The sequence below is a fragment of the Haliotis rubra genome, unplaced genomic scaffold, assembly GCF_003918875.1.
Source record: "Haliotis rubra isolate DU_JTF1 unplaced genomic scaffold, ASM391887v1 Scf257, whole genome shotgun sequence".
Taxonomy (NCBI): domain Eukaryota; kingdom Metazoa; phylum Mollusca; class Gastropoda; order Lepetellida; family Haliotidae; genus Haliotis; species Haliotis rubra.
This window is the reverse complement of record NW_025766636.1, coordinates 1,347,562-1,362,993: the sequence shown is the minus strand read 5'-3', so window position 1 is coordinate 1,362,993 and position 15,432 is coordinate 1,347,562. Positions and strand designations below refer to the sequence as shown.

The 15,432-nt window shown below is 43.9% G+C and overlaps 1 protein-coding gene across 1 annotated transcript in view; it reads right to left on the bottom strand.

Moving 5' to 3' along the window:
* Positions 1-3,909: 3,909 nt before the first annotated feature.
* Positions 3,910-15,432, bottom strand: part of LOC124279847 — a 36,330-nt gene continuing 24,807 nt past the window's right edge. The window contains exons 7-8 of the mRNA XM_046715726.1: positions 4,707-4,819; positions 3,910-4,059 (exon numbers count right to left, since the gene is read on the bottom strand). Coding sequence (XP_046571682.1) covers positions 3,910-4,059; positions 4,707-4,819 — 263 coding nt within the window. The remainder of the gene's footprint in view (positions 4,060-4,706; positions 4,820-15,432) is intronic.

The window sequence follows — 15,432 nt, the reverse complement described above, 5'->3', positions numbered from 1 at the left end:
TCACTCACAACCTTCTATATTCTCACTAGTCTCACCACAACCTACTATATTCTCACTCTCACCACAACCTTTCTATATTCTCACTCTCACCACAACCTACTATATTCTCACTCTCACCACAACCTACTATATTCTCTACTCTCACAACAACCTTCTATATTCTCACTCCACCACAACCTTCTATACTCTCACTCCTCACCACAACCTTCTATATTCTCACTCTCACTCACAACCTTCTATATTCTCTAGTCTCACCTCACCACAACTTTCTATATTCTCCTCCCTCACTCAACACAACCTTCTATTCTATTCTCACTCACAACCTTTATTATATTCTCACTCTCACAACAACTCTTCTATAATCTCTAGTCCTCAACCACAACCGCTTATATTCTTCACTCTCCTCCACAACCTTACTATATTCTCAGTCTCACTCACAACCTACTATATTCCCTCAGTCTCACCACAACCTTCTATATTCTCACTCCTACCACAACCTACTATATTCCCTCACTCCTCACCACAACTCTTCTATATTCTCACTCTCACCACAACCTTCTATATTCTCACTCTGACCACACACCTTTCTATTTCTAAGTCTCACCACAACCTTCTATATTCTCACTCCTCACCACAAACCTTCTATATTCTCACTCACACCACAACCTTCTATATTCTGACCTCACAAACCTTCTATATTCTCATACTCTCCACCACAACCTCCTATATTCTCACTTCTCACCACAACCTTCTATATTCTCAGTCCTCACCACAACCTACTATATTCTCACTCTCACCACAACCTTCTATATTTCTCACTCACCACAACCTTTCTATGTTCTCACTCTCACAACAACCTTTCTATATTCTCAGTCTCACCACAACCTTTCTATATTCTCACTCCTCACCACAACCTTTCTATATTCTCACTCTCAAAACAACCTTCTATATTCTAAGTCTCACCTCTACAACCTGCTATATTCTCAGTCTCTCAACAACCTACTATATGTTGAGTCTCACCACAACCTTTCTATATTCTCAGTCTCACCACAACCTACTATATTCTCACACTGTCACCACAACCTACTATGTTCTCATATTCTCACTCACCACAACCTTCTATATTCTCACACTCCCACCACAACCTACTATATTCTCAGTCCTCACCTCACAACCTTCTATATTCTCACTCTCACCACAACATTCTATATTCTCACTCTCACCACAACCTACTATATTCTCACTCTCACCACAACCTTCTATATTCTCACTCTCACCACAACCTACTATATTCTCAGTCTCACCACAACCTACTATATTCTCACTCTCACAACAACCTTCTATATTCTCAGTCTCACCACAACCTTCTATATTCTCAGTCTCACCACAACCTTCTATATTCTCAGTCTCACCAACAACCCCTTATATATTCTCAGTCTCACCACAACCTTCTATATATCTCAGTCTCACCTCACCACAACCTACTATATTCTCACTCTCACCACAACCTTCTATATTCTCCTCACCTCACCACAACCTACTATATTCTCACCTCACCTTCACAACAACCTTCTATATTCTCACTCTCACCACAACCTTTCTATATTCTCAGTCTCACTCACCACAACCTACTATATTCTCACTCTCACCACAACATTCCTATATTCTCAGTCTCACTCCACAACCTTTCTATATTCTCACTCTCACACAACCTTCTATATTCTCACTCACCACAACCTTCTATATTCTCACTCTCACCACAACCTTTCTATATTCTCACCCTCACCACAACCTTTATATATATTCTCACTCTCACCACAACCTCTCTATATTCTCACTCTCACCACAACCTTCTATATTCTCACTCTCACCACAACCTTTCTTCTATATTCTCACTCTCACCACAACCTATATTCTCACTATCACCACAACTCTCTATATTCTCAGTCTCACCAATAAACTACTTCTATATTCTCTAGTCTCACCACAACCTTCTATATTCTCACTCTCACCACAACCTACTATATTCTCTCACTCTCACCACAACCTTCTATATTCTCACTCTCACCACAACCTACTATATTCTCACTCTCACCACAACCTACTATATTCTCACTCTCACCACAACCTTCTATATTCTCACTCTCACCACAACCTTCTATATTCTCACTCTCACCACAACCTTCTATATTCTCACTCTCACCACAACCTTCTATATTTCTCACTCTCACCACAACCTTCTATATTCTCACTCTCACCACAACCTTCTATATTCTCACTCTCACCACAACCTTCTATATTCTCACTCTCACCACAACCTTCTATATTCTCAGTCTCACCACAACCTTCTATATTCTCAGTCTCACCACAACCTTTCTATATTCTCAGTCTCACCACAACCTTTCTATATTCTCAGTCTCACCACAACCTTCTATATTCTCAGTCTCACCACAACCTTCTATATTCTCAGTCTCACCACAACCTTCTATATTCTCAGTCTCACCACAACCTTCTATATTCTCACTCTCACCACAACCTTCTATATTCTCAGTCTCACCACAACCTACTATATTCTCACTCTCACCACAACCTTCTATATTCTCAGTCTCACCACAACCTTCTATATTCTCAGTCTCACCACAACCTACTATATTCTCACTCACCACAACCTACTATATTCTCACTCTCACCACAACCTTCTATATTCTCAGTCTCACCACAACCTTCTATATTCTCACTCTCACCACAACCTTCTATATTCTCAGTCTCACCACAACCTACTATATTCTCACTCTCACCACAACCTTCTATATTCTCACTCTCACCACAACCTTCTATATTCTCAGTCTCACCACAACCTTCTATATTCTCACTCTCACCACAACCTTCTATATTCTCAGTCTCACCACAACCTTCTATATTCTCAGTCTCACCACAACCTTCTATATTCTCACTCTCACCACAACCTTCTATATTCTCACTCTCACCACAACCTACTATATTCTCAGTCTCACCACAACCTTCTATATTCTCACTCTCACCACAACCTTCTATATTCTCAGTCTCACCACAACCTTCTATATTCTCAGTCTCACCACAACCTTCTATATTCTCAGTCTCACCACAACCTTCTATATTCTCAGTCTCACCACAACCTTCTATATTCTCAGTCTCACCACAACCTTCTATATTCTCACCCTCACCACAACCTTCTATATTCTCTCAGTCTCACCACACCTTCTATATTCTTCTATATTCTCTATCTCACACCACAACCTTCTATATTCTCAGTCTCACCACAACCTTCTATATTCTCACTCTCACCACAGCCTTCTATATTCTCACCTCACCACAACCTTCTATATTCTCACTCTCACCACAACCTTCTATATTCTCAGTCTCACCACAACCTACTATATTCTCACTCTCACCACAACCTACTATATTCTCAGTCTCACCCACAACCTTCTATATTCTCAGTCTCACCACAACCTTCTATATTCCCATCAGTCTCACCACAACCTTCTATATTCTCAGTCTCACCACAACCTTCCTATATTCTCACTCCTCTCACCACAAACCTTCTATATTCTCAGTCTCACCACACACCCTCACCTATATTCTCACCATCAACTCACCACCAACCCTACACTCAGTCCTCAGTGTCACCACAAACTAATCTCACCCTCAGTCTCACCACAAACCCTACATCACCCTCAATCTCACCACAAACCAACCTCACCCTCAATCTCACCACACACCAGCCTTACCCTCAGTCTCACCACAAACCAGCCTCACCATCAATCTCACCACAAACCAGCCTCACCCTCAATCTCACCACAAACCAACCTCACCCTCAGTCTCATCACAAACCAGGCTCACCCTCAGTCTCACCACAAACCCATCATCTCACCTCAGAGCAGCTTGTCGCTTCCCTTGCATATAAAAGTTCCAGCCCATGTTCTCATGCAGCTGTGACGCCATCATGATGGAGGCAGGGTCCTTGACAGCAAACACCAGCGCCCGTCTGTACATGCTCTCCCCTGCAGGGTAATCTGCCTAAAACACACAAAACAGTTTCATGTTTCAAGATGAATTTCTGCAAGATCAGAGATTTTTGCAAGAGAAAACTCTGTGTTGAGACTGAGGGTTCAATAAATAAACTGGACGCCAATGTACGCTGATGGATGTGGGTTGGAATTGAGAATTCAGAACCTGGAATATCATTTTGAAAAATGACTAGGCTCATTTCCACATGAACTCACACAGACATGGCACCACACTGGGGTATTATGATTGACTCGATGATACCTGCTTCCTGATCAGAAGCAAGCAGAGAAGAATCGACTGAATCAATGACTCCTGGCGAACATAAATTAACTGAGATATTGAAAATACCAAACAGAATGGCATGTAGTGTTTTTCAATCTGGACAGCTCACATGCACATATTTAACAGAACACACATTCACACCCTACATCACTGAACAATTAGCTTTTCACTTAGTTATCTCTTGCTTGCAAACCACATGGTGCATTTGTTATCAATATTTGAAATTAGCTGTATAATTTTGATCTCCAGACTTGAATGCTTTGGTCACTCATACTGAGAACTTATAACCCTTGATACTGATTGGCTGACAAGAAAGTTCATCTGATCACCCATGGAAGGGTTGCCAGTTCTTCACGAGTCGGAGAGACACTGACCTTGACATTAGTGAGTACCCTGCCATAAGCACAGCTGACTACAGCATCATCTCTGGGTTTGTCATACATCTCACACAGCTTGAGACACTTGGTGTAGAATCTGTAGCTCTCACCTGAAAGTTCCCAAGAAAGGATGGAATCAAGGTCAAGGACATCTTGAACTGATGATGGTTGCCAGAGTGATGTGACAGTGTACATTTAATGTATAAAAACATTCCGTTTTCCAGGCAAGAAATGTACAACAGGCATATATGAATAAATCAACATTCTTCCTGTCACTGTTAGTTTCTATATCAACTTAAAATACCTAAGTAATGAACTACAACCTAAATGTAGAGTATCTACCTTTAGTTAATAGTATCTTGTCATACTGACAATTACTGATCAGCCTGGGGATGGTAAACTAGTGGCCGATGGCATGATCAACGACACACAATCAGCTAGGTCACACACCATACCATCAATCCCCATGTTGGTCAGCTAGTTCACACATCGTACCATCTATTCCCATGTTGGTCAGCTACGTCACACATCGTAGCATCAATCCCTATGTTGGTCAGCTATAGGTCACACATCGAACCATCAATCACTATGTTGGTCAGCTAAGTCACACATCGAACCATCAATCACTATGTTGGTCAGCTAGGTCACACATCGTACCATCAATCCCTATGTTGGTCAGCTAGGTCACACATCGTACCATCAATCCCTATGTTGGTCAGCTAGGTCACACATCGTACCATCAATCACTATGTTGGTCAGCTAGGTCACACATCGTACCATCAATCCCTATCTTGGTCAGCTAGGTCACACATCGTACCATCAATTCCTATGTTGGTCAGCTAGGTCACACATCGAACCATCAATCACTATGTTGGTCAGCTAGGTCACACATCGTACCATCAATCCCTATGTTGGTCAGCTAGGTCACACATCGTACCATCAATCCCTATGTTGGTCAGCTAGGTCACACATCGTACCATCAATCCCTATGTTGATCAGCTAAGTCACACATCGTACCATCAATCCCCATGTTGAACAGCTAGGTCACACATCGTACCATCAATCCCTATGTTGATCAGCTAAGTCACACATCGTACCATCAATCCCTATGTTGGTCAGCTAGGTCACACATTGTACCATCAATCCCCATGTTGATCAGCTAAGTCACACATCGTACCATCAATCCCTATGTTGGTCAGCTAGGTCACACATCGTACCATCAATCCCTATGTTGGTCAGCTAGGTCACACATCGTACCATCAATCCCCATGTTGGTCAGCTAGGTCACACATCGTACCATCAATCCCCATGTTGGTCAGCTAGGTCACACATCGTACCATCAATCCCCATGTTGGACAGCTAATTCACACATCGAACCATCAATCACTATGTTGGTCAGCTAGGTCACACATCGTACCATCAATCCCTATGTTGACCAGCTAGGTCACACATCGTACCATCAATCCCTATGTTGACCAGCTAAGTCACACATTGTACCATCAATCCCTATGTTGGTCAGCTAGGTCACACATCGTACCATCAATCCCCATGTTGGTCAGCTAGGTCACACATTGTACCATCAATCCCCATGTTGGTCAGCTACGTCACACATTGTACCATCAATCCCTATGTTGGTCCGCTAGGACACACATTGTACCACCAATCCCTTTGTTGGTCAGCTAGGTCACACATTGTACCATCAATCCCTATCTTGTTAAACTAGGTCACACGTTGTACCATCAATACCTATGTTGGTCAGCTAGGTCACACATCGTACCATCAATCCCCATGTTCGTCCGCTAGGTCACACATCGTACCATCAATCCCCATGTTGGTCAGCTAGGTCACACATCGTACCATCTATCCGAATGTTGGTCAGCTAGGTCACACATCGTACCATCAACCCCCATGTTGGTCAGCTATAGGTCACACATTGTACCATCAATACTTATGTAGGTCAGCTAGGTGACACATTGTACCATCAATGCCCATGTTGGTCTGCTATATTAAACATTGTATAATCAATCCCTATATTGGTCAGCTAGGGCACACATTGTACCACCAATCCCTATGTTGGTCAGCTAGGTCACACATTGTACCATCAATCCCTATCTTGTTAAACTAGGTCACACATCGTACCATCAATCCCTATGTTGGTCAGCTAGGTCAAACATCGTACCATCAATCCCTATGTTGATCAGCTAATTCACACATCGAACCATCAATCACTATGTTGGTCAGGTAGGTCACACATCGTACCATCAATCCCTACGTTGGTCAGCTAGGTCACACATCGTACCATCAATCCCTATGTTGATCAGCTAAGTCACACATCGTACCATCAATCCATACGTTGGTCAGCTAGGTCACACATCGAACCATCAATCACTTTGTTGGTCAGCTAGGTCACACATCGTACCATCAATCACTATGTTGTCCAGCTAGGTCACACATCGTACCATCAATCCCCATGTTGGTCAGCTAGGTCACACATCGAACCATCAATCCCCATGTTGGTCAGCTAGGTCACACATCGTACCATCAATCCCTATGTTGGTCCGCTAGGTCACACATTGTACCATCAATCCCTATGTTGGTCACCTAGGTCACGCATTGTACCATCAATCCCTATGTTGGTCAGCTAGGTCACACATCGTACCATCAATCCTCATGTTCGTCCCCTAGGTCACACATCGTACCATCAATCCCTATGTTGGTCAGCTAGGTCACACATCGTACCATCTATCCACATGTCGGTCAGCTAGGTCACACATCGTACCATCAATCCCCATGTTAGTCAGCTTGCGGTCACACACTGTACCATCAATGCTTATGTAGGTCAGCTAGGTGACACATTGTACCATCAATGCCCATGTTGGTCAGCTACATTAAACATTGTATAATCAATCCCTATATTGGTCAGCTAGGTCACACATCGTACCATCAATCCCTATGTTGGTCAGCTACGTCACACATCGTACCATCAATCCCTATGTTAGTCAGCTATATTACACAATGTCCCATCAATCCCTATGTTGGTCAGTTATAGGTCACACATTGTACCATCAATCCCTATGTTGGTCAGCAAGGTCACACATCATACCATCAATCCCTATGTTGGTCAGCTAGGTCACACATTGTAAAAGCAATCCCTGTGTTGGTCAGCTAGGTCACACATCGTACCATCAATCCCCATGTTGGTCAGTTAGGTCACACATCGTACCATCAATCCCTATGTTGGTCAGCTAGGTCACACATCGTACCATCAATCCCTATGTTGGTCAGCTAGGTCGCACATCCTACCATCAATCACTATGTTGGTCAGTTAGGTCACACATCGCACCATCAATCACTATGTTGGTCAGCTAGGTCACACATCGAACCATCAATCCCCATGTTGGTCAGCTAGGTCACACACCGTACCATCCATCCCTATGTTCGTCAGGTAGGTCACACATCGTACCATCAATCCCCATGTTGGTCAGCTAGGTCACATATCGTACCATCAATCACTATGTTGGTCCGCTAGGTCACACATTGTACCATCATTCCCTATGTTGGTCAGCTAGGTCACACATTGTACCATGAATCCCTGTGTTGGTCAGCTAGGTCACACATCGTACCATCAATCCCCATGTTGAACAGCTAGGTCACACATCGTACCATCAATCCCCATGTTGAACAGCTAGGTCACACATTGTACCATCAATCCCCATGTTGGTCAGCTATATTACACATTGTACCATCAATCCCTATGTTGGTCAGCTAGGTCCCACATTGTACCATCAATCCCTATGTTGTTAAACTAATTCACACGTCGTACCATCGATACCTATGTTGGTCAGCTAGGTCACACATCGTACCATCAATCCCCATGTTCGTCCGCTAGGTCACACATCGTACCATCAATCCCTATGTTGGTCAGCTAGGTCACACATCGTACCATCTATCCACATGTTGGTCAGCTAGGTCACACATCGTACCATCAATCCCCATGTTGGTCAGCTTTCGGTCACACATTGTACCATCAATATTTATGTAGGTCAGCTAGGTGACACATTGTACCATCAATGCCCATGTTGGTCTGCTATATTAAACATTGTATAATCAATCCCTATATTGGTCAGCTAGGACACACATTGTACCACCAATCCCTATGTTGGTCAGCTAGGTCACACATTGTACCATCAATCCCTATCTTGTTAAACTAGGTCACACATCGTACCATCAATCCCTATGTTGATCAGCTAATTCACACATCGAACCATCAATCCCTATGTTGGTCAGCTAGGTCAAACATCGTACCATCAATCCCTATGTTGGTCAGCTAGGTCACACATCATACCATCAATCCCTATGTTGATCAGCTAATTCACACATCGAACCATCAATCACTATGTTGGTCAGGTAGGTCACACATCGTACCATCAATCCCTATGTTGATCAGCTAAGTCACACATCGTACCATCAATCCCTACGTTGGTCAGCTAGGTCACACATCGTACCATCAATCCCTACGTTGGTCAGCTAGGTCACACATCGTAGCATCAATCCCTATGTTGATCAGCTAAGTCACACATCGTACCATCAATCCATACGTTGGTCAGCTAGGTCACACATCGAACCATCAATCACTTTGTTGGTCAGCTAGGTCACACATCGTACCATCAATCACTATGTTGTCCAGCTAGGTCACACATCGTACCATCAATCCCTCTATGTTGGTCAGCTAGGTCACACATCGAACCATCAATCCCCATGTTGGTCAGCTAGGTCACACATCGTACCATGAATCCCTATGTTGGTCCGCTAGGTCACACATTGTACCATCAATCCCTATGTTGGTCACCTAGGTCACGCATTGTACCATCAATCCCTATGTTGGTCAGCTAGGTCACATCGTACCATCAATCCCCATGTTCGGTCCCTAGGTCACGCACATCGTACCATCAATCAATCCCTATGTTGGTCAGCTAGGTCACACATCGTACCATCTATCCACATGTCGGTCAGCTAGGTCACACATCGTACCATCAATCCCCATGTTAGTCAGCTTTCGGTCACACATTGTACCATCAATGCTCATGTAGGTCAGCTAGGTGACACATTGTACCATCAATGCCCATGTTGGTCAGCTACATTAAACATTGTATAATCAATCCCTATATTGGTCAGCTAGGTCACACATCGTACCATCAATCCCTATGTTGGTCAGCTACGTCAAACATCGTACCATCAATCCCTATGTTAGTCAGCTATATTACACAATGTCCCATCAATCCCTATGTTGGTCAGTTATAGGTCACACATTGTACCATCAATCCCTATGTTGGTCAGCAAGGTCACACATCATACCATCAATCCCTATGTTGGTCAGCTAGGTCACACATTGTAAAAAGCAATCCCTGTGTTGGTCCAGCTAGGTCACACATCGTACCATCAATCCCTATGTTGGTCAGTTAGGGTCACATCGCACTATCAATCCCTATAATGGTCAAGCTAGGTCACACATCGTACTCATCAATCCCTATGTTGATCAGCTAAGTCACGCCATCGAACCATCAATCCCTATGTTGGTCAGCTAGGTCACATCGTACCATCAATCTCCCTATGTTGATCAGCTAATTCACACATCGAACCATCAATCCTATGTTGATCAGCTAATTCACACATCGAACCATCAATCACTATGTTGGTCAGCTAGGTCACACATCGTTATTCATCAATCCCTATGTTGATGAGCTGTCACACATCGTTCCATCAATCTCTACGCTGGTCAGCTAGGTCACACATCGTACCATCAATCCCTATGTTGATCGGCTAAGTCGCACATCGTTATTCATCAATCCCTCATGTTGGTCAGCTAGGTCGCACATCCTACCATCAATCACTATGTTGGTCAGTTAGGTCACACATCGTAATTCATCAATCACTATGTTGGTCAGCTAGGTCACACATCTAACCATCAATCCCCATGTTGGTCAGCTAGGTCATTACATCGTACTCATCCATCCCTATGTTCGCCAGGTAGGTCACACATCGCACCATCAATCTCCATGTTGGTCAGGTAGGTCACATATCGCATCATCAATCACTATGTTGGTCCGCTTAGGTCACACATTGTACCATCATTCCCTATGTTGGTCAGCTAGGTCACACATTGTACCATGAATCCCTGTGTTGGTCAGCTAGGTCACACATCGCACTCATGAATCCTCTCATGTTGAACAGCTAGGTCACAATATTGTACCATCAATCCCCATGTTGGTCAGCTATATCGCACATTGTACCATCAATCCCTATGTTGGTCAGCTAGGGTCCCACATTGTACCATCAATCTATGTTGTTAAACTAATTCACACGCCGTTAATTCATCGATACCTATGTTGGTCAGCTAGGTCACACATCGTACCATCAATCCCTCATGTTCGTCCCGCTAGGTCACACATCGTACTTATCAATCCCTATGTTGGTCAGCTAGGTCACACATCGCACCATCTATCCACATGTTGGTCAGCTAGGTCACACATCGTACCATCAATCCCCATGTTGGTCAAAGCCGGGTCACACATTGTACCATCAATTATGTATGGTCAGCTAGGTGACATTGTACCATCAATGCCCATGTTGGTCAGCTACATTAAACATTGTATAATCAATCCTATATATTGGTCAGCTAGGTCACAGATCGTACCATCAATCCCTATGGTTGTCAGCTATGTCACACATCGGGCCATCAATCCCTATGTAAGTCAGCTATAGGTCACATCATCGCACATCAATCCTTATGTTGGTCAGCAAGGTCACACATCATACCATCAATCCCTATGTTGGTCAGCTACGTCACACATTGTACCATCAACCCCTAAGTTGGTCAGCTAGGTCACACATCGTACCATCAATCCCTATGTTGGTCAGCTACGTCACACATCGTACCATCAATCCCTATGTTAGTCAGCTATATTACACAATGTACCATCAATCCCTATGTTGGTCAGTTATAGGTCACACATTGTACCATCAATCCCTATGTTGGTCAGCAAGGTCACACATCATACCATCAATCCCTATGTTGGTCAGCTAGGTCACACATTGTAAAAGCAATCCCTGTGTTGGTCAGCTAGGTCACACATCGTACCATCAATCCCTATGTTGATGAGCTAAGTCACACATCGTTCCATCAATCCCTACGTTGGTCAGCTAGGTCACACATCGTACCATCAATCCCTATGTTGATCAGCTAAGTCACACATCGTACCATCAATCCCCATGTTGGTCAGCTAGGTCGCACATCCTACCATCAATCACTATGTTGGTCAGTTAGGTCACACATCGTACCATCAATCACTATGTTGGTCAGCTAGGTCACACATCGAACCATCAATCCCCATGTTGGTCAGCTAGGTCACACATCGTACCATCCATCCCTATGTTCGTCAGGTAGGTCACACATCGTACCATCAATCTCCATGTTGGTCAGCTAGGTCACATATCGTACCATCAATCACTATGTTGGTCCGCTAGGTCACACATTGTACCATCATTCCCTATGTTGGTCAGCTAGGTCACACATTGTACCATGAATCCCTGTGTTGGTCAGCTAGGTCACACATCGTACCATGAATCCCCATGTTGAACAGCTAGGTCACACATTGTACCATCAATCCCCATGTTGGTCAGCTATATTACACATTGTACCATCAATCCCTATGTTGGTCAGCTAGGTCCCACATTGTACCATCAATCCCTATGTTGTTAAACTAATTCACACGTCGTACCATCGATACCTATGTTGGTCAGCTAGGTCACACATCGTACCATCAATCCCCATGTTCGTCCGCTAGGTCACACATCGTACCATCAATCCCTATGTTGGTCAGCTAGGTCACACATCGTACCATCTATCCACATGTTGGTCAGCTAGGTCACACATCGTACCATCAATCCCCATGTTGGTCAGCTTTCGGTCACACATTGTACCATCAATATTTATGTAGGTCAGCTAGGTGACACATTGTACCATCAATGCCCATGTTGGTCAGCTACATTAAACATTGTATAATCAATCCCTATATTGGTCAGCTAGGTCACAGATCGTACCATCAATCCCTATGGTTGTCAGCTACGTCACACATCGTACCATCAATCCCTATGTAAGTCAGCTATAGGTCACACATCGTACCATCAATCCCTATGTTGGTCAGCAAGGTCACACATCATACCATCAATCCCTATGTTGGTCAGCTACGTCACACATTGTACCATCAACCCTATGTTGGTCAGCTAGGTCACACATCGTACCATCAATCCCTATGTTGGTCAGCTACGTCACACATCGTACCATCAATCCCTATGTTAGTCAGCTATATTACACAATGTACCATCAATCCCTATGTTGGTCAGCTAGGTCACACATCGTACCATCAATCCCTATGTTGGTCAGCTAGGTCACACATCGTACCATCAATCCCTATGTTGATCAGCTAAGTCACACATCGAACCATCAATCCCTATGTTGGTCAGCTAGGTCACACATCGTACCATCAATCCCTATGTTGATCAGCTAATTCACACATCGAACCATCAATCACTATGTTGGTCAGGTAGGTCACACATCGTACCATCAATCCCTATGTTGATGAGCTAAGTCACACATCGTACCATCAATCCCTATGTTGGTCAGCTAGGTCACACATCGTACCATCAATCCCTATGTTGATCAGCTAAGTCACACATCGTACCATCAATCCCCATGTTGGTCAGCTAGGTCGCACATCCTACCATCAATCACTATGTTGGTCAGTTAGGTCACACATCGTACCATCAATCACTATGTTGGTCAGCTAGGTCACACATCGAACCATCAATCCCCATGTTGGTCAGCTAGGTCACACATCGTACCATCCATCCCTATGTTCGTCAGGTAGGTCACACATCGTACCATCAATCCCCATGTTGGTCAGCTAGGTCACATATCGTACCATCAATCACTATGTTGGTCCGCTAGGTCACACATTGTACCATCATTCCCTATGTTGGTCAGCTAGGTCACACATTGTACCATCAATCCCCATGTTGAACAGCTAGGTCACACATTGTACCATCAATCCCCATGTTGGTCAGCTATATTACACATTGTACCATCAATCCCTATGTTGGTCAGCTAGGTCCCACATTGTACCATCAATCCCTATGTTGTTAAACTAATTCACACGTCGTACCATCGATACCTATGTTGGTCAGCTAGGTCACACATCGTACCATCAATCCCCATGTTCGTCCGCTAGGTCACACATCGTACCATCAATCCCTATGTTGGTCAGCTAGGTCACACATCGTACCATCTATCCACATGTTGGTCAGCTAGGTCACACATCGTACCATCAATCCCCATGTTGGTCAGCTTTCGGTCACACATTGTACCATCAATATTTATGTAGGTCAGCTAGGTGACACATTGTACCATCAATGCCCATGTTGGTCAGCTACATTAAACATTGTATAATCAATCCCTATATTGGTCAGCTAGGTCACAGATCGTACCATCAATCCCTATGGTTGTCAGCTACGTCACACATCGTACCATCAATCCCTATGTTGGTCAGCTATAGGTCACACATCGTACCATCAATCCCTATGTTGGTCAGCAAGGTCACACATCGTACCATCAATCCCTATGTTGGTCAGCTAGGTCACACATCGTACCATCAATCCCTATGTTGGTCAGCAAGGTCACACATCGTACCATCAATCCCTATATTGGTCAGCTACGTCACACATCGTACCATCAATCCCTATGTTAGTCAGCTAGGTCACACATCGTACCATCAATCCCTATGTTGGTCAGCAAGGTCACACATCGTACCATCAATCCCTATGTTGGTCAGCTAGGTCACACATTGTACCATCAATCCCTATGTTGGTCAGCTAGGTCACACATCGTACCATCAATCCCTATGTTGGTCAGCTAGGTCACACATCATACCATCAATCCCTATGTTGGTCAGCTAGGTCACACATTGTACCATCAATCCCTATGTTGGTCAGCTAGGTCACACATCGTACCATCAATCCCTATGTTGGTCAGCTACGTCACACATCGTACCATCAATCCCTATGTTGGTCCGCTAGGTGACACATTGTACCAACAATCCGTATGTTGGTCAGCTAGGTCACACATTGTACCATCAATCCCCATGTTGGTCAGCTGAGTCACACATCATACCATCAATCCCTATGTTGGTCAGCTAGGTCACACATCGTACCATCAATCCCTACGTTGGTCAACTACGTCACACATTGTACCATCAATCCCTATGTTGGTCACTTAGGTCACACATTGTACCATCAATATTTATGTAGGTCAGCTAGGTGACACATTGTACCATCAATGCCCATGTTGGTCAGCTACATTAAACATTGTATAATCAATCCCTATATTGGTCAGCTAGGTCACAGATCGTACCATCAATCCCTATGGTTGTCAGCTACGTCACACATCGTACCATCAATCCCTATGTTAGTCAGCTATAGGTCACACATCGTACCATCAATCCCTATGTTGGTCAGCAAGGTCACACATCATACCATCAATCCCTATGTTGGTCAGCTACGTCACACATTGTACCATCAATCCCTATGTTGGTCAGCTAGGTCACACATCGTACCATCAATCCCTTTGTTGGTCAGCTACGTCACACATCGTACCATCAATCCCTATGTT